The sequence below is a fragment of the Telopea speciosissima genome, chromosome 10 (assembly GCF_018873765.1).
Source record: "Telopea speciosissima isolate NSW1024214 ecotype Mountain lineage chromosome 10, Tspe_v1, whole genome shotgun sequence".
Taxonomy (NCBI): domain Eukaryota; kingdom Viridiplantae; phylum Streptophyta; class Magnoliopsida; order Proteales; family Proteaceae; genus Telopea; species Telopea speciosissima.
The window spans coordinates 60,807,905-60,835,085 of NC_057925.1; the positions used below are offsets into that span (position 1 = coordinate 60,807,905).

General features: G+C 38.4%; 3 protein-coding genes across 6 annotated transcripts in view; all 3 read left to right on the forward strand.

Annotated features, from left to right (window-relative positions):
- The window catches only part of LOC122643845 (callose synthase 3-like), a 108,703-nt gene extending 101,870 nt beyond the window's left edge, over positions 1–6,833 (forward strand). The window contains exons 34-42 of the mRNA XM_043837420.1: positions 1,989–2,108; positions 2,198–2,316; positions 2,433–2,516; positions 4,328–4,440; positions 4,538–4,767; positions 4,860–5,657; positions 5,766–5,816; positions 6,187–6,372; positions 6,525–6,833. Of these exons, the coding sequence (XP_043693355.1) occupies positions 1,989–2,108; positions 2,198–2,316; positions 2,433–2,516; positions 4,328–4,440; positions 4,538–4,767; positions 4,860–5,657; positions 5,766–5,816; positions 6,187–6,372; positions 6,525–6,833 (2,010 nt within the window). The remainder of the gene's footprint in view (positions 1–1,988; positions 2,109–2,197; positions 2,317–2,432; positions 2,517–4,327; positions 4,441–4,537; positions 4,768–4,859; positions 5,658–5,765; positions 5,817–6,186; positions 6,373–6,524) is intronic.
- Positions 6,834–11,678: 4,845 nt separating this feature from the next.
- On the forward strand, positions 11,679–12,425 carry LOC122642457. Its single transcript, XM_043835940.1, has 2 exons — positions 11,679–12,133; positions 12,286–12,425. Exons 1-2 carry the CDS (start codon positions 11,738–11,740, stop codon positions 12,373–12,375), a joined length of 486 nt encoding a protein of 161 aa, XP_043691875.1. The 5' UTR covers positions 11,679–11,737; the 3' UTR covers positions 12,376–12,425.
- Positions 12,426–18,224: 5,799 nt separating this feature from the next.
- Positions 18,225–27,181, forward strand: part of LOC122642456 (callose synthase 3-like) — a 52,139-nt gene continuing 43,182 nt past the window's right edge. For 3 of the 4 annotated variants that reach the window (XM_043835936.1, XM_043835939.1, XM_043835937.1), the window contains exons 1-10: positions 18,226–18,464; positions 18,679–18,898; positions 22,455–22,555; positions 25,330–25,451; positions 25,552–25,645; positions 25,828–25,938; positions 26,047–26,163; positions 26,290–26,382; positions 26,481–26,572; positions 26,666–26,792. In XM_043835936.1, coding sequence (XP_043691871.1) covers positions 18,715–18,898; positions 22,455–22,555; positions 25,330–25,451; positions 25,552–25,645; positions 25,828–25,938; positions 26,047–26,163; positions 26,290–26,382; positions 26,481–26,572; positions 26,666–26,792 — 1,041 coding nt within the window. In that variant the 5' untranslated portion in view covers positions 18,226–18,464; positions 18,679–18,714. Of the gene's footprint in view, positions 18,465–18,678; positions 18,899–22,454; positions 22,556–25,329; positions 25,452–25,551; positions 25,646–25,827; positions 25,939–26,046; positions 26,164–26,289; positions 26,383–26,480; positions 26,573–26,665; positions 26,793–27,181 lie in introns of all 4 variants that reach the window. The other variant, XM_043835938.1, reaches the window with a different exon arrangement.

The window sequence follows — 27,181 nt, forward strand, 5'->3', positions numbered from 1 at the left end:
GGAAACTGAAGAAGTGATTTACATTGTACTATAAAACGAAACCCCCAACTCTCTAGACTTTCTACTTGGACAAATAAGGAAGAAGAGGAGGAAGGAGACAAATTGGCCCAAAGATTTGGGGCTTCCTTTGATCCCTACTAGACTGACAGCCCATCACTCCACTCTCGTGTTTGACCTGATTCGTAAAAGACTTCAACTCTGGAAGGGCAAACTATTATCCTTTTCAGAGCGGCTAGAGCTCATCCGAACAGTTCTCCAATCCTCTTACATTTATTGGTGTGGTATCTTTGGGCTGCCACAAGCAACCATCAAGGCTTTGGAATCTCTTATGTGTGCGTTCCTATGGAAAGGGGCTGAAATTTCTACGTTTTTCCATCCGATCAGTTGGGCCTCTACCTACCTCCCCAAGGATGAAGGAGGTCTTAGTTTGAGAAGGATCAAAGATGCTAATACTAGAGGTATCCTCAAGTTGATTTGGAAAATTGTGTCCAAGTCAGATATCATATGGGTCAGATGGATTTACTCGGGTCCTCTTCGCAATGATTCCCTTTGGACAGCCCCCCTTGCTCTAATGCCTCTTGGGTTTGGCGCAAGATCCTCCTCCTCAGGCCCATCACTCTTGGGGCTATCTCCTCCATGATTGGTGATGGCACTCAACCTCCCTTTGGTTAGGTAACTGGCATCCTATGGGCAACACACCACAGTGGCTTCTATATCTCCCATGGTGTCTGGGTTGCTCCTCAGTCCCCCTCCACTGCATTAGCTGCTATGTGGGCTGCCTTCCCCCCCCCCCCCCTTCCTGCCTGGTTTTCTCCCGCATCCTCTCCGACAGACATGGTCACTTGGCTCCACTCTCCTAATGAACTCTTCAGCTCTTCCTCAGCTTGGGATTTTGTTAGAGCTTGTGTCCCTACTGCCCACTGGTGCAAACTTGTATGGTTCAGGGGCCAGATCCCCTATCAGATCTTCACCGTTTGGAGAGCTCTTTCCTACTGTCTCCCCACGCTGGCATTTCTCATTCGTAGGCAGCTGACAGTCCCCCCCTCCCTATTGTGCTCTTTGCTGGAATGGTTTGGAAGACTTTGATCATCTATTTTTTTCATGCCCTGTTGCCTCCTCTGTTTGGAAAAGGGTAATGGTTAGCTGCTGGCCTCGCTCTAGAAGAAGCCTTCCTTTCTCAAGGGAGTGGCAGTGGGTAGATATGACCCTCTCTGGGACTTCCATCTATGATATTGCTGGGATACTTGCCTTTAGTCCCACTATATCTCATATTTGTATGGAGTGGAATTTTGAAGATGGACCTCCAACTCTCGCTCCATTGATAAGATTTTGAAATCCATCTATTTGATGTCAGCTCCAAATTTCATTTACTTCCCCATAGTTGTGTTCTTGACACCCCAAGGAACAGACCCATTGTTGTATCCTGGGGTTTGTCCTTGTCCCTGTTGCAGCCCTCCTCTTCTTGAAGGCTGGGCTTTGTTTTGCTTGGTTTCTTCTCCTGTATATTCTCCCTCCCCTTTTGGGGTTTCTTGTTAATGAATTTTTTATTCACCCCAAAAAAAAGTCTGTAGCCAGCACTGTGAGTAGAAACAGCATGCTTAACTGCTTAGTTTAGAAGTCTTGCAGAATGTCCTCAGCTTTGGCATCCAAATCCTTGGTATAGTGAACCTGAAGCTGGCTGTGGTTGTGTAGAAAACTGCACTTATATGAGGACATATTGATAGAGTGGTCAATTTTCTAATGTGACTCTTAAGCTAAAAATAGTGGCCCAGTATTGGGTGCAAGCAATTCACTTTGTACGTGTCATATCTCAATGTAAATATGTAATTGCTTGGTTGCAGAGTCCTATTTTTTTTATTTGCAAGAATTTATGTGGCACAGTCTATTAATGATTGCTTTCATAATGTTGTTTGCAGTGGTGTTGCCAACTATTGTTGTTAGGATTCTCTACTTGGGTTGCTGATGGTTGTTTCTATTTCTATGGGTAGGTAATTTATCGGATAAAGCTTCCAGGACCTGCTATACTGGGTGAAGGAAAGCCGGAGAATCAGAATCATGCAATTATTTTCACACGTGGAGAAGGGTTGCAGACAATTGATATGAACCAGGTAGGGAGATGGGGTATGTCTGGTTAGCTGTGAGGTTAACCCCTGTCTCTGAGCCTAAACTTTGCTTCTTGAGATGCCAATTTCTTTAGGATAACTACATGGAAGAAGCATTCAAAATGAGGAACTTGTTGGAAGAATTTCATAAAAACCATGATGGCGTGAAAAATCCATCGATACTTGGACTTAGGGAGCACATATTTACTGGAAGGTAGCGCCTGACTTTGTTAAAATTTTCTTGGTTTAGGTTGTTTAGCTCATGAATCAGATTGTTTATTATTTGAGGATAATGTGTACTATCTGATATTCTTCTGATATCTTGTGCAGTGTTTCTTCCCTTGCATGTTTTATGTCAAATCAGGGAACCAATTTTGTGACTATTGTGCAGAGATTGTTGGCAAACCCTTTGAAGTAAGATCTCTACTCAATAGTTTCAGAAAAATGCTTTTTCCTGTCTTTGTAGTTGAAGCATTTTACCCATGTCACTGGCGTTTAGCATTATCATTTTTATGTAACTGAAGTTGTTCTTTTTGTCATGCATGATTTGATTACATTTTGTTCTAGTGCATGGTTTTGTCTTTCTAATATTGGTGAGGCTGTGTTTGGTTGTCGGGCAAGGCTGGAATGGGAAGAAAAGTGTGGTGAAGTTTAACAGGTGTCCCAATGAACAGTTAAACCCAATGCGTTAGGATGACACTGTAACACCCTGCATACGTGTTATGATATTTTATTAATATGTTGGAATGGTTACAAATATTTTAATGTTTCTGTGATTGAAATTATTTGTCATGATCAATGGCATTGGATATTGAATTCTTTAATGTTTTATATTCTGATTTTTACAATTTATGATTATTTAAGTATGAGATGTACTATTTCGTTATAAGATAAATTATATGTTGTAAATGGGTTCAAGGGTATTTCTGTCCTAGGGGTATTATTGTCCTTGTACCTATTCTAGGATGTTCTCTCTTCTATTATAAATAAAGAGGGGTTGTGATCAATTAGTCACAAACCAGTATTCTTAATTCTCCACATGGTATCAAACGGGAATCCACTTCGGGATCCGAACCCTAAGGTCGTGTTTGGTTGAAGGTGTCGGAGGAGTCAAATTCTGATTTTGGATCGGATTCTTATGAATCTGGTTCTAGTGGATTCATAGGTGAGAAAAAAAAACATGTTTGGTTACCATGGTTCTGTCAGATGGAATCCTTCTGAATCCATCTGAAAACCTGTTTGGTTACCCAGAGTCTGTCAGTTGGATTCTTGCTGAATCCATATTAAAAACTGTTTGGTTACCCTGAGTCTGTCAGTTGGATTCTACTTGAATTTTGCCTTAAAAAAAACCTTTTAACCTTGTTTTGTTATACAACATATGCATACATTTAATATGATTTTATTAAAAAATAAGATAATCCAAAAATTGGATGAAAATTGTAAAAATAAATAGTCTTTCCCAATTTTTCATGTATCCAAATTTCAAAATTAGAACTAATTGGTGTTATGTTACTTCAACCAAGCAAAACTCATAGTATTCATTTAATTTAAGTACATACATATGGCCAAAAATCCATATCCATTTAATGTAAGTACATACATATAATAACCATCTCTGTTTCTCTTTCTCCTTCTCGGTTTTTGTGCCGCAAGCACCAATCACCTCTTCCGCCATCTCTCTTACCTTCTCAGTTCTAACCACCACCTCCGCCACCTACACCCTTCACCGCCTCCACCATTGACACCTCTTACCGCCTCCGCCACCTACACCTTTAAGCACCTCTGCCTTCTAGCTCCATTAAATTAAATGGGAGCAATTATTTTATGTGGGCGCAATCTTGCTACCTTGCCGTTGGTGCTCGTGGACTTTCTGGATTTCTTACCAGAGTAGCTGTTGGAACCACTTGGTATTTGAAGCACCTGTAGAATAGTAGAGCCTATAAAAATTGCCAAGTCGCATGCTTATCTTTTGTGTAAATCCCTAACTATGTAGTTGCTGAGTCATATGCAGTGTAAGTGTTCACAGAAATTAAATAAAAAGGGTGGGGGGGGAGTTAAGCTGAGAATTTGTCAGAACTGAAAACGAGAAGGCATCGTCATTACCTAGAAATGAGTATTATTTTGTTAAACTTCTAATGTAGCTTCTATCCATAACCTGACGTTGGAAGATTCTAGTGTATAGTATACTGATCCTCTGTATTTTCTCCATGTTTCTGCCCGCAAAGGGTCCGGTTCCACTATGGCCATCCAGACATATTTGATAGACTTTTTCACCTGACAAGAGGGGGTGTTAGTAAAGCATCCAAGATCATCAATTTAAGTGAGGATATATTTGCAGGTACAGTCCTAACCAAAGTTCCTTGTTTGTGAATCGAGGACTTATTAAATTAGGGTAAGCTTCATGTATATATATTTCATGTCGATGTGTTATTTAGGTTTCAACTCTACTCTTCGTGAAGGCAACGTTACTTACCATGAATACATGCAAGTTGGTAAGGGGAGGGATGTGGGTTTTAACCAGATCTCTCTGTTTGAGGCAAAGATAGCTATTGCCAACGGTGAGCAGACACTAAGCCGTGACATCTACCGGCTTGGACACTGTTTTGATTTTTTCCGAATGTTGTCATGCTATTTTACCACAGTTGGTTTTTATTTCAGTTCTCTGGTATGTTACAAAGCAACTCTTTTTCTTTCCCCCTAACATACTAGCGATATATCCTATGTTTATCTGATTTGGCTTCTGGCTTCGATTGACAGGTAACTGTGCTCACTGTCTATGTATTTCTTTATGGTCGCATTTACCTCGTTCTTAGTGGACTTGAGGGAGATCTGATTACACAAACAGCCATTCAAAACATTAAGCCCCTACAAGTGGCTTTTGTTTCTCAATCTCTTGTGCAACTTGGGTTCCTGACGGTCTTGCCTATGATGATGGAGATTGGCTTGGAAAGAGGATTCAGCACTGCACTAACTGATTTCATAATGATGCTGGTACAGATGGCCCCTGTGTTTTTCACATTTTCTCTTGGAACAAAAGCCCACTACTATGGAAGGACATTGCTTCATGGAGGGGCAGAATACAGAGCTACTGATCGTGGTGTTATGATGGTTCGTGCCAAGTTTGTAGAGAATTATAGATTATACTCCCGCAGTCACTTCGTCAAGGGAATTGAGTTGATGATTCTACTAATTGTGTACCAACTTTTTGATCGTTCATACGGAGGTTCAGTGTCACGTGTCTTGATCACTATCTTAATGTGGTTCATGGTTGTGGCATGGCTTCTTGCTCCCTTCCTTTTCAATCCATTAGGATTCGAGTGGCAAAAGATTGTTGATGACTGGACCGTATGGAATAAGTGGATGAACAAACAAGAAGTGATTGGTTTAACTCCGGAAGAGTGTTGGGAATCATGGTGGGAGACACAGCAAGAACATCTTAGAATTTCTGGGAAGCGTGGTATCATTGCAGAGACTGTGTTAGCATTGCGATTTTTTATCTACCAGTATGGGCTTGTTTACCACTTGAACATAACAAAGAGAACGAAAAGTGTTCTGGTATGTTCTCACAGACCTGTAACCTTTATATGCATGTCCTGTAAATTTTATCCTGTGTCTTGGATTGCATTTTGTTGATGAGTTAATCCACATTTTGATGGGTCACAGGTCTATGGTGCTTCATGTCTTGTGATTATTGGCATATTGATTATGATGAAGGTAAGTAGCAGCAATCCATGGGTTCCTAACATGAATGTCTTGAAATGGATAGTGAGAGGGTGCCATGTCTCAAGAATCTCTTTAAGAATTCCTTTTCATTTTACATAATAGCAAACACATACCCATGAGAGAGGGAGAGAAGGGATCAAATCAAAGTTGGTGCACTTCCTTTCTTTTCTAGCAGTAGTACTGATTTTGCTGCAGAAGATCTCGTGAGAGAGACTTTCTCTTCCAGCTGCCCCCACCAGCCTCCCCTTACTTTGGGTGAAAAGTGCTGGTCTCAGTGAGGAGCTTTCTTCTTAGCATTTGCCCTGGATGTGGACTCTGATTTTTCCTGGCTTGTTTTGATGGGTTTGTTGGCTGTCTGCAGATTGTGTCTGACGTAAGACGAAAATTCAGCGCCAACTTTCAGCTTATCGTCCGGTTTTTCGAGGGATTTATCTTCACAGCATTTGTCTCTATTTTGGCCACTTTGATAGCTCGTCAATATATAACAGCGCGTGACATCTTTCTTTGCTTTCTTGCTTTCGTGCCGACTGGATGGGGATTGCTCCTGGTTGGTGAATCATTTCAGTTTTTCCCTGCTGTCCACTTTGCATTTAGTCTGTACATGTAGCTAGAGGATTACATCTTTTATTCACCTCTACGTGCAGTCCAATTTTCCTTTTATCTTTTCTGGGAGTTAAAACGTCCTTTATTATTTTTCAGATTGCACAAGCGCATAGGCCTCTTGTTCATCGTATTGGCTTCTGGAGAACGTTTAGGAACCTTGCTCGTGGCTATGAAATTGTAATGGGATTCCTTCTGTTCCTCCCTATTGCATTTCTGGCCTGGTTCCCATTTGTTTCAGGATTCCTGGCCTGGTTCCCATTTGTTTCAGGATTCCTGGTCTGGTTCCCTTTAGTTTCAGAAATCCAGAGGCGAATGCTGTTAAACCAAGCCTTCAGCGGAGATCAACAGATCTCAGGTATTCTTGGTGGTCAGAGGAAGGACCTTTCATCAAAAAAGGGTGAGTAAAATTTTCATGAAAGGTAGTCCAGGGTCAATTGTTTGGAGGATGGCAGGTACATAAGTACATTGCTCAAAATTATGCATGTGAAGAACGGAAACTCCACCTATTAAAATATAGTTTCTTTTTGAGTGAGAATTCTTAATACCAGAATGAATGACCTGCTTATAAAAAACAAGGGGTGCCGTTCTCTGTGCTGCAGCGCAAGTTGTGCCCAGGCACATGGGGATGGGCGCAATGATCACCCTGCCCCCCTGCACAGGCTGGCCCATGTGCTTGGGCTCAGCCTGCACTGCGGCTCAAAGAACATTCTCCCAAAAACAATCATCCCTCTTTTTTTTTTTGGGTAAACGAGTACAAGAGCTTATAAAACAAGGGGTATGGGGGGCAGAAGCTAGAAAACACCTAAACCAATTGACAAGGGGCAAATTAGGAATTAGTTTAAAGGTGATGTCATTAGAATTCGTAGAAATCTTCAAAAAATAGCCTAGGGCTTCAAGGGGCCAAGGGGAAAGGGATGGAGTTGGAAGAAGCCTAGGTAGCACTTCATTAAAGCACCAAACTTCTTTTAGCTTCAAACCTCTCAGGGCAGCAAAATCAAGTTTGTTGAGGATTTCGATCAGCTCAGGTTCCAAAACAAGATTGTTTTTACTTTAACCAACCGTCACAAAGAGAAGTTTCCCATCAACCAAAAAACCAAAGACCTAGTAGGCTTACCTAAACCTTTGCAGTCAAACCCTGCGAATAGCAAAACAGGAAAATCTAACATGGGTAAATCAACACTAGACAAGGAAATAAGGTTAGCAATATCCAAAGTATTCAGGTGAGAAGAAGAAACATCATTAGAATCATCCCTCTTATTTATATGTAAGAATAGCTTGATCATATTTAACCTTACAATATATTTAGGTAAACAACAGGAACTTTCTTAATTAAGAACAAATTATTAGCGCCAAATCGTTGTACTATGAAAATATCGATCACTTCTTTCTTAGTGGCGGACCAGGTGTGCAAGTCTCCTGTCTTCACCTTGTGCATTATGGCAACCCCCTTCCCCTCACTCTCATTGTAGTTAAAAGTCTCATGCACATGTTAGATAGGTAGACCCTCTCCAAGAAAGAAAAAAAAGTTGAAATAAAAATATAGAGAGCCAGGTAGGATTTTCATCCTCTTAAGTGCGGTGCACTGGCCAGTACACATTGAAAGTGCATCGGACGGTGGCTATTCCATTGGGAAGGATAAAAATTTAATGCACAAATGAGGTGCACCTTCCGATGCATTTTATGAAAAATGTACCATATTTAGGATAAAAATTCGAGCTAGGTATCACGCGTCATTTCATCCCTACCATCACAAGGGGTTACTCAATGATTACTTACAAATGATTACGAATGGATTTAATGATTTTTGGCTGTGTGGTGATTAGATTAAACTTTTTTCTGGTTTAAACGATAAAGATTTTATTTTTGAAGGGGTCAATACTAACATCAAGCTAATTATTATAGAAAATAAAATTATAGTATGATTAGAGAAAATGAAACTGCCCAACCTTGATAAAGTTGGGATAAAGTTCTAGACTTCTCAGCTAGTGCTCTCACAAAATTTATGCAATCATCCAATTGTATCTTCGAAATTACTGAACTAAAATTTCTTTACAAATTAAAAAGAAAAAAAAGGTGTATCCAACACACGAGGTTTTCGCCACTACAAGGTTTAGGGGAATTTTTATCGTATGTGGTTCTTTGACCAGTGCGGTTCCCTAGTGCCTCTAACAAGAGGAGGGTGGACCTCACCTAGGTAGAGTGTTTGGTCAGATGCCAAGGGTGGGTCCCACCCCCCTCTTGTGAGAGGCACTAGGGAACTGCACCGGTCAGGGAACCGTAGACGATAACGATTCGGGTTTAGGGAGGTTCAAACTTGAACCCGTGACCACTACTTGGTCACAATGGAGCAACCAGACTATTGCACCAAAGCTTGCCACCCTCTTAACAAATAGTCGATGTTAAATAATACTTTGAAATTAATAACCCCCGTGGACACTTTCTTGCTTCTGACTTTCTAGTGGTATTTTAAAATTTAGCATAACGCATTTAAAAATTTTTGATTGGAAAAAAGAATGTTGCCTAGTAGCTTGGTTCCTATTACTAAACGCAGCCAAGGACAAAATGACCGCTCCACACCATACATGGTTGTGTCTGGGAGTGGGTTACACAGCATGGCAGTGAACCGTGTGAAATAACACAGGGTTACACCCCAATTACATTGGTCCAGCCTTTGTCTCCATTCTATCTCCTTCACCACCATAATTCATCGCCACAAAAGCAAATTAATTTTGGAGTTAGAATATAGGGTACGGTATTACAACAGCAAGATCCATAGTTGATATTTTGGCGAGATTCAAAGATGATACAAATAAATTTGAGTCAGGTTCTGAATCGGGGGTTACAGACATCCGGGCCTATTTAATGGGGTTCAACAGATGGATTCGGCTCCTCTATGGTACGGGATGCGCTGGAAGATATTTGATGCAACATCGAGCAGAAAATCCTTTTCTTTATCGCATGTGTACCATGCTCAGATGTGTGCATCCATACTCGCCATTTGAACGACACCTTAGCCACATGTTGGCCTCTGTGGGTGCACCGGACGTCGTCCAGCTCGGGGGTGCTCTGAAGAGGAACCTGATCCTCAACAAACCCCATGATTCGGATAACCAAACTAGAAGCTGTTGCTCCTGTCTTCCTGCGTAAAGACCTTGTGTTTGATAAGGACCCTTGTGTGTGATCAAGGTAGGTTGGTGTTTGATCCTTCCACCTACCTTGGGACGAGAAACCCAGTTGTTTACTTCTCTTACCCCAATTCTGATTGTTCTTCCTTCTTATTTTCCTCCACTAAATCATTAGGTCGCAGAATTGTGAGAACTGTCCAAAATTGCGAAGTTAAAGAGAGAGGTGTCACCATCGATGAAATGAAAGAAGAACAAGCCACGTTATTTATTTATCCCTATCAATCAAAGACTGAGACGTCTAAGCTAATATGGCCAAACCATGATATTACATGCCAACAATATACATTTTCCTTAATATAAATATAAAACAGCTTAGTCATATTGAACCATCCAATATAGTTAGGTAAACAACAGGAAGCTCCTTAATTAATAAAAAAATTTATTAGCACCAAATCTTTGTACTATGAAAATATTCATGTCTTCTTTTTAGTGGGAGAGATAGGGGTAGCAAAAGTATATTAAGATGCCATGTATATAAATATAAATTATGGGATAAATAACACCACCTTTACACCCCTAGAAAGATGGAAATGATCGGGGGTGTGGTGGTCATTTTGCATGCACTTGTATCGGGGTACAGAGGTGGCGTGCACTGCGTGATCGAGTAGCGTTCTTTCTCCCATAACTAGAACTTGATCATTGAAACTTTTTTTTCCTAAAAACTTTCCTTTTTGATAACTATTAATTTGATAATTGAAAATTGAGTTAGGAAATAATCAACTAAAACTCCTGTATCATTATTAAAGAAAGGTCATCAAAACATATATTCCACTTAATACCCCTTGAACATATATACAAATTTTCATTCATCATAAAAGATAACCCCTTGAATTCTAAAGTTCGGAAGGGTTGGAATCCAATTGCTATTCCATATATCAATATGTTCTCCATTACCAACTTGCCATACTAAGCCACTTACCAACACTTTTCGACCCACTAGGAAGCTTTTCCATGCCCACGAAGGCTTGTTTCCATCTCTTGCCTCAAGGAAGTTCTAGTGAGGGTAGTAGATAGATTCGATGAATTTTACTCAGAAGGAGTCTTGGTTTATCCATAGCCTCCAAGCCACCTTGGATAAGAGAACCCGATTTTGAATTGTTGGATCTCTAAACCGTAAGTCTTATTTTTCTCTTGAGCGATAAAGTCTGAGTCCAAGAAACCCAATGTGTTCTTTCTTCATCTTGTTGGCCCCCAGTAGAAATTAGAGACGACTTTCCTAATAGTATCTTGATGAGATGCTAATAAAGCAAAGTGGGAGGGGGCATAGACAAACATGGAACATGCAACAGATTTAATAAAGAACTCTTGATTCATTTGTGGGATCTTTATCTCCTCTGGTTCTCAATTTCTCTAACAAGGGGGACTGAAATGATCATCTTACCCTTGTCTGAACACTCTGCCCCGATAGACTCCACCACTTCCTATTAGAAGAACTAGAAAATTAAGTCGGATAAAGAACTAGAAGAGATAACTTTCCCCCCGTTTGATGTTTCCATCGTTGGACCAAATTGAAAACTCAAACACCAATTTGCTTGAAATTTTAGAACGGTTGGCCATGGTAATGATCTGAGTCAGCACCGCACCACCTAACTTGTAATGATATGTATAGTAGCTACCAGATTCTTTAATTGCCTATAATTGGTTTGTAGTTAATTCAAGCCGAGTACGTCAACAGCGGCAGGTGAGAAACTGGCCCCTCTTGTTACTCAGTAAAAAAAACAAAAGGACAAAACTGGCCCCACTAAGCGCGGAACGTGGGACGGGGTGCCGAGTGCTGACCACTACGGATTACCCGCGGACTGTTCATTGGATTGGATGGGAATGGAATAATTTTTCTTGGAAAGTGAAGAACAGATGATTCAGAAATCACATGGCACTACTGTGAAAGGATCATAATACTATTACTCCTACGGGGTCCCAACGGCTACTTTTCTCCTATATTCTCATTTTTTCAAATCTCCAAATCTCCCCACCCACCGCCACCCCCTAACGGTCATCTCCCGCTCAATAAGGCACCCGCTTCGACAAACTCCACCATAGCCACCAACTGTATCCCTATTTCTCGCTCTCTCTCTCTCTCTCTCTCTAATCATCCTCTTGTCTCACTGTTTGACTGTAATTCTAATGGAAACAACCACAGCTCAGCCCGAAATCAAGGTATGTTCGAACGAATTAAACGTAGTTGGAACAGAAGAACCTACAATAGTGCAGCACGTAACGAAGGCATCTTCAGATCAATTGCTGAGGAAATTCGCAGATTCGGATGACGAGTCTCCTGCAAAGAGAGAGCCACGAGTGCCGAAGCGCCGGAGAAAATGCCGAAGAAATGGCGATGAAGATAAGGAAAATTGTGAGAGTCCATTAAGGAACAGTAACAATAGCAGCTTGGTAGAGCGGAGATCTCTTCTACCCTCAGCTGTGACGAGGAAATCGACACTTCTTCGGCAGCTTGGAATTGCGAGATCACAGCTTAGAGCGAGGGATATCAGGAACAAGTCTCTCATGAGAGCTATTGAGAAGGTGCGAGTTGCTTCTGAAAGCTCCTTTTTTTTTTTTTTTTTATTGGCACCTTCTGTTTCTGAAACACTAGAGATCAGAACATCTCAAAGTATCTCATCGTTATCATTCAGAGACGTTACTAATCGTTCTGTTATGGTTTTTCTATTGTGTAGACTTGGCGTAAAACGGTGGAAGGTGCTTCGAAGGTGTTTATAGAGAGGCATTACAACCGACATAATCGCCTCATAAACGATGCAGTTTAACTAGTTCACCAAAAGTATGCTACTTCCTATTATTGTGTTCCTTTCTTTCGGTAGATATAGTGTGTTTCAAATATATTACCTCCTTATTAATATCAATTCCTTTTAAGAATTAAAAAAAAAAATTTGAAAGATTGGGATATCCAACACCCCACCCCCAATTTTCAGTGTATAGTTTAGTTTGGTCCCATATTAAATTTTAGTGTTTAATTCAATCAAATATCCTCCAGCATATTGATATAAGTATGATACTGGAAGCACTAATGTAAACTTTTGCTACTTTAAAAATTATGTTTTTTTATAAACTTTTAAGGGTAGGTGTTCTTTATGGGGAGCAAGGCCTCTGCGTGCACGGGGCTAATGAAAGTGCGTACGTTGCACATCATGGGGGTAGGATTTTTGTCTTTCTTGGGAGGTAGGGCAGTCATTTCACCTGTGTTTGGGCATGAGCGTTACACTCCCCCCCCCTCCCCCCCACATAAACTTTCCTCCAAATTTTAAATATAAACAAGATTTCCATTCAATCTTACGTAACGTATATTTTGAATGTCTTACTAAGATTATCATGGGAATCTTTTACCAAAACTATAAACAATATATCAAATATTCTCCCATATATTGGCATGCCTATGGTATGCACTACTATGTAATATCATAGTTGTTAAGTTTCAAAATTTACATTTGCCACCTAGTGGGAGTGGTGTAAATCCATGGGGTCGAGTGATCCACTCCTACCTCCACCTTGACTGACTATAGTAATAGTAATAGTTGTAGATATTTATCAACAAATGGGCCTAGTGCCTCTTGCTGACCCCTAGTGGGTCCCTCTTTGGCTCCAATGTGGGCCTTACATTAAAAAAAAATAAAATAAAATTTTGCCACCTAGAAAATTGTGTTTTGGATTGAAATTTTAGATATAAACAAGAGTTCCATTTAATCTATCATATAGCATGCAATTTTGCCCTCTTTTTTTTTTTTTTTTTTTTTTTCGAATAGAAATAAGGCTATTCATTTATGTGCGCCCAACGCCAAGCAAAGGAAAATGAAATACATAAGACAGATAAAGAGCATGATGAACACAAGGTATGGATATACGATATCCAAAACCAAGAAGTAGAAAGTGACCTGGTCACACATGACATTAACTGAATCATCCAAACTAGGAGTTGAATCATAAACAAAGTTTCTAAAGTGAGACTAATCTCGATTTTCAGGCCCATCCTTTTTCATGTGTGATCACAATCAAATGTGAGGTCCCACTCATGGACCACTAGTGTGGTGCTTTGAGACACTCATCCTTATACATGATTACATGATCGATCAAGTGTCCATATAGAAAAAGACAACAAATCATAAGGTGTAGACGTGGAATTATTATTATTATTATTTTGTGCAAAGATGTAGAATGATAGATAAGATAGACTTCAGCACAATGATAAAATTACTCCATTACAACCTAATAGTTGTAGGTTTGAGCAATAAAACAATCTCTCCGTAAGTGGCCATTACAACCTAATAGTCGTAGGTTCAAGATCTCTCCGTAAGTGGGTGTAAGGCTGCATATATTATGATTTTCCTTAATTTTCATGTGACGGTTGCATATATTATGATTTTCCTCAAGTCTCATGTGAAAGACTAGTCTACTAGGTATATTTTTTTTATGTAAAATGATATTTATCTCATCAATAAAATGAGTTTCCCTTCGGATATATTGGGAGAAGATTCACTAAACTGTTCGAATGCAATTTCGAGCAAATAAGGAACCCGAAATCTGATAAAAGAGAGGAGCATTTATAAAACGGTTTTGAGCTGACGTGTTACGTACAAAACTTTTTCCTTTTCCTTGGACATATTACCAAAAATTTTTAAAAAAAAAATTTCTCCTTTGGGCAGGGTGAAAGTGAACCTCTTAAACCGGTACATCACATTATTTTGGACCTTGTATTGGACCGAGGAAAGTGAGTTTCAATGCTGTGCGCCTGTGCAATAGCCAATAGGGGCGAAAGGTTAATGCTGGAACTCACCGCTCAAGAGTCCCAATTGTAGAGGATCGGAGATTCTCTCTATCCTTGGAGCCGAATAACTTTATCCTTTCTTTTTCATTCTTTTTCATTCTTTTTCAAACAAAATACTCCCTCCTCGTGCTCTTGTGTAACAATAAAGGAAGATCTACCAAACAGGAGGGGAAAAAAATGTTTTTTTCCTCCTTTTTTTTGTAAGCAGAGAAAAATAAAAGTAACAAAAAGGAAAGAGACGAAAATGTACGAAAAGAAAATCTTGTCTCACAAAAGAACCAAAGAGGAGAGCTATTCCTAATTGCAATTGGTGTAGGATACATTGAATATGGTAATCAACTTTAGAATGTATAATAAACAAATGAACCCAAGTAATGATATTAAATAAATAGTGTATTTTAAATTGACTTATGATACGTAATCCAAAGTATTTTACCTTTTACATATATCTATGCAAATAAGCATATGGGACAGGATTCTCTCAACAAGTGGCATAAAGGAATGCACAAATGAGGTGCAATATAACGGTATCGACTTAATGGTGTCAATTTTGGACTAGAATTGAGAATCATATTAGAACTGGAATCGATCCATCCAATAGTTTAATGGTCTGATTTTAAATCTACCAATTAGAAATAGTATAATCTGAACACATTTACATCTTAACTCAATATATTATATAACTCTTAAGACTCAAGGTCATGAGAACTAAGGTCAAACCATTTAATTTTTAGTCTTTGAGTTTTGGAGGTACCACTCGTCTTATATGCTATTCTACTAAAGATTTGATTGTAAATTTAAAGGTCAATTTGGGAATGTTAACTTAAGAACATATCTTAAATTAACCATAACTTATGAGGGTGGTGGTGTTCCCACTTATTAATTGATACAAAACAAGAAGTAATATAGACTAGTTATGTGATTTGAGAAAGAAAAAAATTAAAGTATATCTTATGTGATTAAAATTAGTGTCTTATTATAATACTATTAAATATACGTGGCATGTATTAGGATTTTTTTTTCAGGGGGGGGGGAGGATTGCTTGGAATCATTTAGGAACTGAAACTAACCCATACAGTAGTTAGTGGTCTTGGATCCCAATGGACCGGGAATGTAGAGTATCAGGTAGACTCTAAATTCATTGTTCTAAGTTTTTTGTATCACATCAGCCATATTGGTTTATACTATCTATATCGTCGGAATTTGATACTAGCAAAGTTAAAAATTATATTTTTTTATGAAAAATTAATTTGTATTTCAAATGAAACCGATATAGATCAATTCAATCAATATATATCAATATCTATATCGGTATCAAAACCTAAAACGATGTCTAGACTCGTAGAGCCAAACTTATGTCCAAAACATGGGTTGAGGTATCGTATTATATCACCCATTGGTGATACATACCGGTTTTACAAGTAATCGATCTTGATACAATGCCGATATCATATCAATGACACAATACAGGCAAAGAGTAAAATGATCAAAAAATACATTTTTAAAAGAGATTTAAGGGTAAATTTGTGACTGATCCTAATATCATATCAATATCGTATCAGTTTTGCTGGTGACATGTAGTCGATCCGATACCGTCCATGAATGGATACGGTGTGAAAAAATATCTCATTTCTTCACTCACATATCGCGAGGAGGGTGTGTTTTGTGGACTTTTGTCAGTTTCAGACTGCAGAGTGGTCCCCTGACGTGAAAAAAATGGTTTATGGAATAAACAAAACAAACCGACATTTTATCCTTCATATGATATTGCTGACCCTGCTTTTTTAACCTTTTTAAATACCAAAACTACCACCCTCTTTTACGGAATCCACTCGCTAATCCTTTTCGCATGGACGTAAATAGACATGTGCAATAGCCCGAAATGCTTAGTTGGCTAAGTACATCAGGGTAGTATTGTCCATTAACAGCGCATAATATTTCTGTAATTGGCAACGGCTTTGTCGTTAATACACAATATACGGGTGCGTAATTCAATGTAATTTTGCTTTTTTTGAATTTTAACCAACCCAACCAAAACGCCCACATATATGCAAATATATTACAATAACTGCCACTCGGGTTTGGAAGCCACCAATTAACCATAATACCCTAAATTGCAAACCGGGTGCCTGTATGATTTAAACATCCAATGTGTTATAATAGGGAAAAAATCTTTACCCAAAAAAAAAATAATAGGGAAAAAATGATGAGGAATTTGTAGGTAAAACTCGATTATATAAATTATGAGAAAGGGTTTCCCATGCCACTAGTGTAGGGGGATCTTATTTATCAAATAATAATAATAACAAGAAAAGAAAAGTGTAGAGGAATCTTATCATTTATGTGGGGCCAAGATGATCAAGGGATGATAAAGATAATAATAAATTAAACACATGTGAGAGTAAGGATGTCAATTGATTCAGTTCAAAATTTAATATGTACAAACCAAAATATAATTGGGTCAATTAATTTTCATAACCTCAAGCCAAAACCAGAAGGAATCGTTTCGGTTTCATTCGATTCATAAATGACCTCGATATTTCAATACAAGTATAAATAATCTATTGAAATAAATAAAATTGGGAAGGAAATGAAATTACAGTTTCATAATATCAAATTTGATATCTTTCAACTTTTTTTACACAACTTAGCAAAGGAATCCATCGTAGATTGTTTGACACAACTCAAGAAAGACACCTGATTGTAGGGTTTAGTATGATTTAGGTTCAATTCAAATAGATAGGTTTCAGTTTGAAAATGAAACCAAAATTGAACAAATGACATTTCATTTTTTAAAACCAAAATCAAATTGAAAATTTCTTTAGTTCATTTAATCTGATTTTAAACGACTGGTTTCAATTTAGTACTAAATTAACACCCTAATAAAAGAGGGTGTTCGATACACTATTTTTGTGTGGGAAAATTTCCCCATAAAAGAGTAAAAACAAAAAATTTGCAAAACCAAATGTAAATAAATTTCAAAAAAGTTCAAATAACATGGTTAACTCATGAAATATGTGGATGATATATATATTGTCATATAATTCTTTTTAAACACGAATAATTTGTGAATATTTTAATAATTTTATGTGTCCCCGCCTTCATTAGGTTGATTGGAACTATATTTCCAAAAAATAAGTGGCAATGGAATAGCATGAGCCAAAACCCAGCTTGGGTTTACTGGGTCTAGACTGTAGAGTACTTTTTTTTTTTTTTGGTGAAAGGGTTTAGGACACTTAACTGACTTAGGGTTTGTTACTTTGAAACGTGCAAAACATAGATTATGATTGTCTCTCTTCATCTCTCTAGAGTTAGAACCTTGCATTGTCTTGGGTTAGGGTTGGTTTCAGATTGAAGATAAATCAACTTTTAGTCAGGTATTTTAAAGGAGAGGGATTAACACTACTCCTTGTATCATTTACGTTTAGAAGGGGAGAAAAATTTCGATGGATATTCAAAAGACCTACACCATTAAATGATGAAAAAGGATAGAGAGTTTGCGAGGGGTGTGTACACCACGGTCGCATGCCCGCCTTTTTCTCATATTTTAATTACCAAATAATCATCATCAACCTACCCCAAAACTTTAACGATAATCATCTATGCGTTTATTGCATTGGGAAAAAAATGTATTTCACACAAACCGGATTTGCCCGGATCCGAGTGTCTAACTAGGCAAGTGGTTCAAATGTAAATATCGAGCAAAAGCGCGGGCTTTTCTAGAGCTGATAATTACGGGCCCACCATCAATAGAGAAGCGGAGGTGTTTTTTTTATCTGTTACGCTTCTTTAAGTCCAACCCATTTTTCTGATTCCTTCTGGGTTAGCTTAAAGTTGCAGTCACTCTCTCTCTCTCTCTTTTGCTGCTTCTCCTCTCAGATTGGGCTTTTTGATCTCACTGGTACGCTCTTTGCTTCAAGCGATCTGCGAACCAGCTAATCTCTCGGTTGCTCTATTTTTGTTTTTAAATGACATATTTTTTTTTTATAGGTTCAGTTGTGCTTATGAACTCTAAAATGGTTTCTCTGTGCATGTTGAAGATGCTGCCTTCATAAGCTTAGCTCTGTCCCTCTACTGGTAAACTCTTTTCTCCATTTTATAGCTTCATATATTGTTTTGGAGTTCTTCAGCTGAAATCTACTTCATCTCTGCTCGTTTCACTGTTTTGAAGTGTCTTTTGTATTTTCGTGCCCTTTTTGTTTGCGCTGTTTATGTGTTATCAGATTTTCACTGGAGTTATTTCTTCTTTCTTTTCCGTTATTTTTTAATTTTTTTTTCTGGACTTCTGCAGGAACAGGAGTTTTGAATTCCATCTACAGGTTTGAAAATGTCGTCTCGAAGGGGGTCTGAGCAGCCGCCGCAGAGGCGGCTTATGAGGACTCAGACCGTGGGAAATCTAGGAGACTCCATGTTTGATAGTGAAGTCGTGCCATCTTCGCTTGTTGAGATTGCGCCGATCCTTCGTGTTGCCAATGAAGTTGAATCCAGCAATCCAAGGGTTGCTTATCTCTGTAAGTTTGAGTTGTACTCGTTCATTTCTATTTTTCCTCCATTTCTTTAATCACTTGCATGTACTGATGGTTTTAGCTAATATCAGGAGTCATGCATGGTTTCTCATGTAAACTGGCGTCGGCGGTCTGCCTATTTCTAATTGATCTATTTCTTGTAACATTTAATGTTTTTTTTTTTTGATACTCCGTATTACTGAAAATGAATATGTAATCGACGGAAAAACTGAATTCATCTCTTGGATCTTCTTGCTGTCTCATGATTCAGGTGTTTGTCTGCTGGTCGTCTTGTAGCATGTATAGCACAAAGTTTATAGGGTGTCCACTTGAAGTGGGTTTGTTCCACACTTCACCACTCTCCAGGATTATTCCTGCAAGTTCTATACTTCTATTACAAAGCACGGGCATACCAACAGTGGCCATGCCGCATGGGGGGGGGGGGATCAATCTGCTTTAGGTTGATACTACAATAACAATGTTGAGTTATGTGTTAGAAAACTATGCTTGCCCTCTGAAAAGGAAGAACATCTTATACTCATTCAAATATCAGGATTCAGAATATCACGATGATTTAGTCCTCCAACAGTGCTTCATATGTTTTGCATTAACTTCTGGGGTTTGGGGTAGCAGCATCTCATAAGCTCCTTTATTGGTATTTGGGGGCTCCATAACCCTCTCCCCTACCCCCCCCCCAAAAAAAAAAAAAAAAAAAAAAAAAAAAAAAAAAAGAAGAAAAAGTTGTGATATATTCTGTATCTGTACCCACCTCTTTGTGCCACGTATAATGCTTATATTTATGTGTGTTACGGATGTAATTATATTACATGGTACTGAAGGGCTCTGAAGGCTCTCCTTGTTAGGTTTACCAGGATGTGTATCTTTTCTGTTTTTTTAAGCTGCATGGAAGGCTGAAGTTGCCATCTTATACATTGGATAAGTAGTTTATGTTCTAGATTGTCCATATGTCAACTTCTCTCATCTATCTTAATTGTATGTCCCTACATGTATTGGATCAGCAATCCAATTGTTTTTCCAAAACATTGATTTTTGAATGCTTCATTTTGCCATATTGTAGTCTCTTTATGCTGAAACTCAGCAAATGAATAGATGGTCAGGCTTAGCTATGAATCAAATCTAGCTGCATTGTGGCAGATGGCTTCCTGTTCTGCCATCGTTGGTGCAGTTGGCATCCATTGCATTGCCGAAGCTATGTTATTTATCATAAACAATCTATGTTATTGGTAGTTGGAGCAGTTGCTATGGCGCTGCTTATGTTATAATAAAATTTGTCTTGTATTTATAGTAAAACAGAGAAATAAATGGTTGTGGCCCTTTGTTGAGGCTAGTTTTGTCTAGGTTAATCTGTTAGCTAGGGCCCATCAGATGGTAGATCCCACTTACCATGAGACACAGCAAGTTATGATTCTTACTTATAACTGGCCCAGCTCCATCTATTGGAAATGGTGTCTGGTGAAAGTTGACATACATAATGTGTGTGAATGAGTAGTGCTAGCACTTTTCTCCCACTTTGTCCCTCCAGGATGAAAATCCTAGTTCGCTTGGCATTAGCCTCGCAAATAAGTGTGTAGGCACAGGCAAACTGCAGCGATTGCATGGATTTTTTTTTAAGGGGGTTTAAAACTGCATGCATGTTGTTCGAACAATTTTTAAATTCGTTAAAGCGCTCAAGTTATTTTGATCAATCAATACAAAACCTAAGAAAATCAAATTGCAAGTTATGGATGATTTGACTAGTCATGTATGAAGGGGTCAATGATGTATGTATGATAGTTTTGGTTGAACATCCAAGAGTGAAGTAAATGCCTAGTGAATATTTGGAGGTTTTATGATCAAAATGTTGAAGATAAGCTGGACTAAAATTAAATATTTGGAGTGTAATTTTGTAAAATAGGGTTCACATGAGGAAGCAATTAGTGTTGATGATGAAGAGTTGCCTCCAATCTTCTATTTTTCTTCATTCAATTATCTATTAGAATGGGAAGAATGAGGAGGATTTCCCCATAGGATTAGGGCAGGCTGGAACTAGATGATGTGGAGTGGTACTTTTGGAGTGCTGAAATTAATGCATATGTTGAAATCAAAGGGTAACTGGTTAATTTGTCAAAGTTTGTTGTGTTGTACACCTGATTTGTTTTTTGCCTAAACATTAACATTAGTACTAATGCTGACTTTTTCTTTGTAATAAGACTAGTGCAACTTGTGCATTATGAAGTAGCATTTTGAGCAGCCAAGAAAATAAGACATGCACAAAAGGGATGTAGCTGAGATGTAGATGGATAACTAGCAAGATTAGGAGATTAGAAATGAATGCATTATTGGGAACCTAGGGAGAGTGCCAAAAGGTGACAAGTTGAGGGGAAAGTTGAATGAGATGACTTGGTCACGTGCAATGGAGACTAATGACAGCAATGGTGAGGACCAGTGAAGAGCAATGCGGACAAAATTAAAGGTTTTTGAAGATCAAGGGAAAACTGAAACTTGGTTTAATTAGAAAGTATAAACTACACTAATTATGTGATGGAACATATTACTATAAGCGGCAAGACTAAGGCCTGAGTTGGTATGATTTCTATTTCAATTTCATGGGGTGATTTTTATTTTGGAAAGTGTTTGGTTTGATGGCACCTTATTTCAGTGAAATAGAAATCAAAATGGAATAGAAATTCTGAAATAGATGAGGAGGTGTTTCATTTTGAAATTGAAATTGAAATTGATTTCACTCTTGCTCTTTAATGAGCACATGGTTAATTTGATGGGCAAAGTAGTAATTTCATTTTAACATTTAAACACTACCCTTCTTCTAGGTTTGATACTGAACTATCAGGATTCTAGGTTATTTAGGATGGGTTAAGAACGAAATCTCATTGATTTGTTCACAAGGTTTGATACTGAATGAGGTGTAAGGTCAGGTTTTCAAATAAGGTCAAGAGGCAGAAAGGTATTGATTTCTAAAGAAATCTTGAAAGGGTTGAACTTGGGTTTGTTGAACTATGTCGTTGAGAGAAAGTCAGGGAATTAGTTGGTAGGTGGTGTGGTTTTGTTGAGTTCTCAGCCTGAGCAGATTCTTGGTGTGTATTACACAATGTATGGCATCTAAAAGATTCAAACAGATGTAACCCTTGAATCAAACAGAAGATTTCCTTATATTGGAAAGAAATGATGAATTAATCATAGACATTTTACATAGTTAGATGATGGTGACAAGGTTCTTTAGGCACTTTACATGAATTAAAAAGAATTCTAAAACTGTGGGCTTTTTTCTGTAGATGCAGTTAGTGGACTTGGATTAGTATTATTTTCACTTAGCATTTGTACTTATTTGATGGTTCTGGTAATAATTCAGCTTCGTAGCTGTTGTCTTAAATTTTGGTAAGTTCACGTGCATTTTTCCCCGGCATGTGTTGTCTAGTTATTATTAATTATTTTATTGTTATTATTGTTGTGTTTCTGCAATGTGTTTTGAGTACTTTTCTCCATGGTTGCTTTTCTTAATTTAATTTTATGGAATTTGACACCTTACTCTGCTAATGTTGTATAGGTCGATTTTATGCTTTTGAAAAAGCTCATCGGTTGGATCCGACATCTAGTGGACGTGGTGTTCGCCAATTTAAAACTGCACTTCTTCAACGTCTTGAAAAGGCGAGTATTATATTTTTAGTGTGCATTGCCTATTGCCAACACTAAATATAGTTCTGTTTTTATTATTTTTGTAAAACTGATGAGGTATATCATTAGAAGTGTGCTGACTTAAATGGAAAAAAGAGTTGGTAATTTTTCAATATTAGTCGTAATTGAGCACTTTCCTGTGCACTTACATTGAGTTTTTATTGGAGCTTAGTGTTGCTGTCATAAAGTGTGAGCAGGCATAACTGCATGCATTTGCTTTCAAAAAGATTGATGTACCATTATCAGCTCTCACATTCCATGCGTTGTCTGCCAATTACTGATATTGAGTGCTTGATATCCCAAGAGCTTAATTGAGTTGGGAGAAGGTTTCGTTGTGTTGAATGGTGGTATCTGTATTCCTGAAAAGTGAATTGTAATTGTGGCATGTATCTCTCTTGTTCATTGGAAAACTATTTCCTGCAATTATTTGGTGCGTCTTGTCTTAAATGATTTGTCTTCCTATCATTAACTAAATTTATGTTCTTAAAGCGATTATTCATTTTGAAAACTTTAATCTTTCACATCTCCCTGCTCCTTGCCCCATGACTTATCACACAAGAAGGGCGTACCTAGTGCATGAGGCTCCCACTACTGCGGGGTCTGGGGAGGATTGTAATGTATGCAGCCTTACTCCCACTTCGCCAAGAGGCTGTTTCTCAACTTGAACCTGCAACCACTAGGTTGCAATGGAGCAACCTTACCGTTGCGCCAAGGTCCGCCCTCTGCAACCTGACGTGTCACACTGTTTAATATAATTATTGTAATCATATCAATGCCCTATTGCAACCATCAGGTTGCGGGTTCAGAATATGGAAACAGCCTCTCCGCGAAGTCGGGGTAAGGTTGTGTACATTTGGCCCTCCTAGACCCTGTAGTAGCGGGAGCCTTGTGCACTGGGACGCTCTTTTTTTTTTATATCAATGCCCTAGCTGTGATTGCTGCCTTGTGAGAACACATGTGTTTGTATCATCATGTTATCTACCTTCGTTCTTGTTAATTTTTGCTAATTTTAATAAAGGGTGTACCTAGTGCATGAGGCTCCCGCCACTGCGGGGTCTGGGGAGGGTCATAATGTACCCAGCCTTACCCCTGCTTCTGCAGAGGCTGTTTCCAGACTCGAACCCATGACCACTTGGTCACAATGGAGAAACCTTAACCGTTGCACCAAGGCCCGCCCTCAATTTCTGCTAATTTTAATGTACAATATATTATTCTATTTTCTGGGTACTATTGTGTGATATACTATTCTTGTGCTTTTTTGAAATGTGATAAAATTGCATCTCTAACAGTGAATTCATCATTTCCTTTTTCCTTTGGAAAGGACAAGAAAACCCAAACTTTCTTCACTCCATGAGTTGGGAAAAAAATTGCCTTCCGAAGTCTGATGGTGGTCCTGGGCTTCGTAGAGTAAAGGATTCCCATCTTGCTGGCATTATTAAGCTTATCTGGAAAATTGCATCTAAAAATGAAAGTGTTTGGATGGTTTTGGTCTATTCTAGATACCTTAAGTCAGACTCCATTTGGACTGCTTCCTGCCCTACGGACTCCTCTTGAGCTTGGAGGAAGATCCTTAAATATAGATATCTCATCGCTGATGCCATTCATTCAAGTATTGGTGATGGTTATGATATTTTTCTTTGGTTTGACAATTGGCATCCTAAGGGAGTCCTTCCCAAATATGGAGATTGTATAAGATATGACGCTGGCTCTAATAGAATGGCTAAGGTCTCTACCATTATACGAGATGGTATATGGAGCCCTGATCCTAGTATCTCCTCTCAACTCATAGAGTTCTGGTCTTATAGCTTACTTTCCCTTTTGAGAGGTAGAAGTGTTTTAGTTCAATGGCTACCCAACTCTTCTATGAAATTCACTTATGCTTCTACCCAGAATCTGATTAGACTCAAGGCTCCAAAAGTATCTTGGTGCAAGTTAGTCTGGTTTAGCTCTAATATTCCTAGGCACGGTTTCTCCCTTTCAAAGAGAATGGAGGTGGATGTTGAAAAATTTTAGTGGCAAAACTACCTGTGATTCCACAGGTAAACTTGCCTTTGGTGCTAAGATTCATCATGTTTGGTGGGAAAGAAATAAAAGACGATGGACCTCCTCGATGCGTACCATTGAGCAAATCGGGGAAGCTACTTCTTTTTAGATCAGAAACATACTTCCCATTTGTATTGTGAGTCCAGATACTCCTAGAAACAGGCATTTCGCCTCTTCTTGAGATCTCTCGCATATTTCTCCCCCTCCCCCAGGTTTTTTATGTATCATCCTTTTGATAAGTTGTTTCTCCCATCCCCAGCTTTTAATGTATCATCTTTTTTATATTTGTTTTCTCCCTGACCATGGTTTTTTATGTATCATCCTTTTGATTCTTGTTTTTCTCTGCCCTGATTTTGAGCTACCATCTTTTGCCTTCCCCCCCCCCCCCCTTTTAGTTAGTTGGGGATCCAGTGGTGGTTAGCCTTCTGGGATTTTGTGTTGTATTATGCCCTTTCCTTTTAGTTTAGGGAAAATTACTGGTACGCCCCCTGTACTATGTGTTAAATACAAATCGACCCAAGGTTTCAAAAAGTGAACAAGTACACTCCCTATAGTTTCAAAACCATGCTAAACTAACTGACTGTTAGCCATCCAATGTTAAGTGATGACATGGCGTTGAGAGTGGATATGAAAAACTTTTTTGTTGTCGGTGGTTCCTTTTCTTTATAGGTTCCTTGATGGGTTTTACCTTTTCTGTTTTGCAGGAAAATGAACCTACCTTAAAGGTAAGGGGAAAAAAGAGTGATGCGCGTGAGATGCAGAGCTTTTATCAACATTACTACAAAAAATATATCCAAGCATTGCAGAATTCTGATAAAGCTGATCGGTGAGTTTCCTTTCACACTTGCATGTATTTTGGTGATTTATTTGGAGATATCGCCTTGTTATACCTCTGGTTTGATTTTTAAGTCTTTCTGTTTAATCAGTGCACAACTTACCAAAGCATACCAAACTGCTGCTGTCCTTTTTGAGGTTCTGAAGGCTGTCAATCTGACAGAGGCTGTTGAACTTGATCATGAGGTGAAGTAGCCTGAAGATTTATAGTGTGATTATTAGATTCAGGCAGTTCCTTTTGATTGAGATTTTTGTTCAATGTTGTCTTCCACAAAGTGTGATCTTGGGTATTTGAATCTTCTTCCAGCAAAAGAATTTCAGGAACATAATTATAAATGACTTGTGGTGGTGGTTGGCCTTTTACACAGATTTTGGAAACTCATAATAAGGTTGCAGAAAAGACCGAAATTTATGTCCCTTACAATATTCTCCCTCTTGATCCTGATAGCGCAAATCAGGCTATCATGAGATATCCCGAGGTCTGTTTCCAACATCCATTTTGTTGTAACTTTATTGTAGATGCTTTCTGTCTTGATTTATTTTGTAAGAATGTTTTAAGTGCTTTGGTTTGTTATTGCAATCTGCAGATTCAAGCTGCTGTTTTTGCTCTTCGTAATACAAGGGGACTGCCATGGCCGAGGGACTACAAGAAGAAAGTCGATGACGACATTCTTGACTGGCTTCAGGCCATGTTTGGATTTCAGGTTAGTAGCTCAGTTATCCGTCTAGGCTTTATGTTCTTGTGAGCTTTGTATTCGATGTTATTCTTGGACGTGATCAAGAGCCTTCCCTGAGGCTTATGATATTTTCTTCCACATATTAACGTGCAGAAGGACAATGTGGCTAACCAAAGGGAGCACTTAATTTTGTTGCTTGCAAATGTACATATTCGGCAATTTCCAAAGCCCGATCAGCAACCCAAGGTTTTTATTCTTCTCATAGGTTGTTTTATATTTTTCCAGTTTATCATACGGAACTGTTTGTTTTTATCTTTCATACTTTGTGTGTGGTTCTTGTCCAGCTGGATGAGCGTGCATTGACCGAGGTCATGAAGAAACTGTTTAAGAATTACAAGAAATGGTGCAAGTACTTGAATCGCAAGAGTAGTCTTTGGTGAGGCTTCTCATACTTGTGTATATTGGATTTTTGTTGGTCAATTTATTTGCCCAGTGTACTATTGTCATGCTGTGGTTTTTAATATTGCAGGTTACCAACTATACAACAGGAAGTTCAACAGCGTAAACTATTGTACATGGGCCTTTATCTTCTAATTTGGGGTGAAGCAGCAAATTTGAGATTCATGCCTGAATGCCTTTGCTACATCTATCATCATGTATGTAATCTGAGCTCTCACCCTCAATGCATTAACACTGGCTGTAGGACACGGTTTTAAGGATTGGGATTGGATAGTGGTCTGTAGTAGCTGATTGCTAAGATGTATGGGTATAGGACTACGTAATTACATACTAGCATCCTCAAAGAAGAAAAGGATCTGACAAGCAAATAGATTGTAAATCGTTTACTTAAACAAGGAAAAGTAAATATGGGCATTACCACAAACACCTTGCCTACACAACTTAGAGTATGTGCATCGGATCATATTTAGTTACAATTTCATTTATCTTCTATATGTGTTTTTTTTTAAATGAAAAGAAATGGTAAAAACGTAAAATCATATATACTTTTCGACTTAAACTAGTGAAATTTTTGATAGAAAACTAA

Coding starts and splice junctions, on each gene's coding strand:
- LOC122642457 (XM_043835940.1), top strand. CDS start 11,738: ATGGAAACAACCACAGCTCAGCCCGAAATCAAGGTATGTTCGAACGAA. Junction 12,134..12,285: donor TCATGAGAGCTATTGAGAAG/GTGCGAGTTGCT, acceptor TCTATTGTGTAG/ACTTGGCGTAAAACGGTGGA.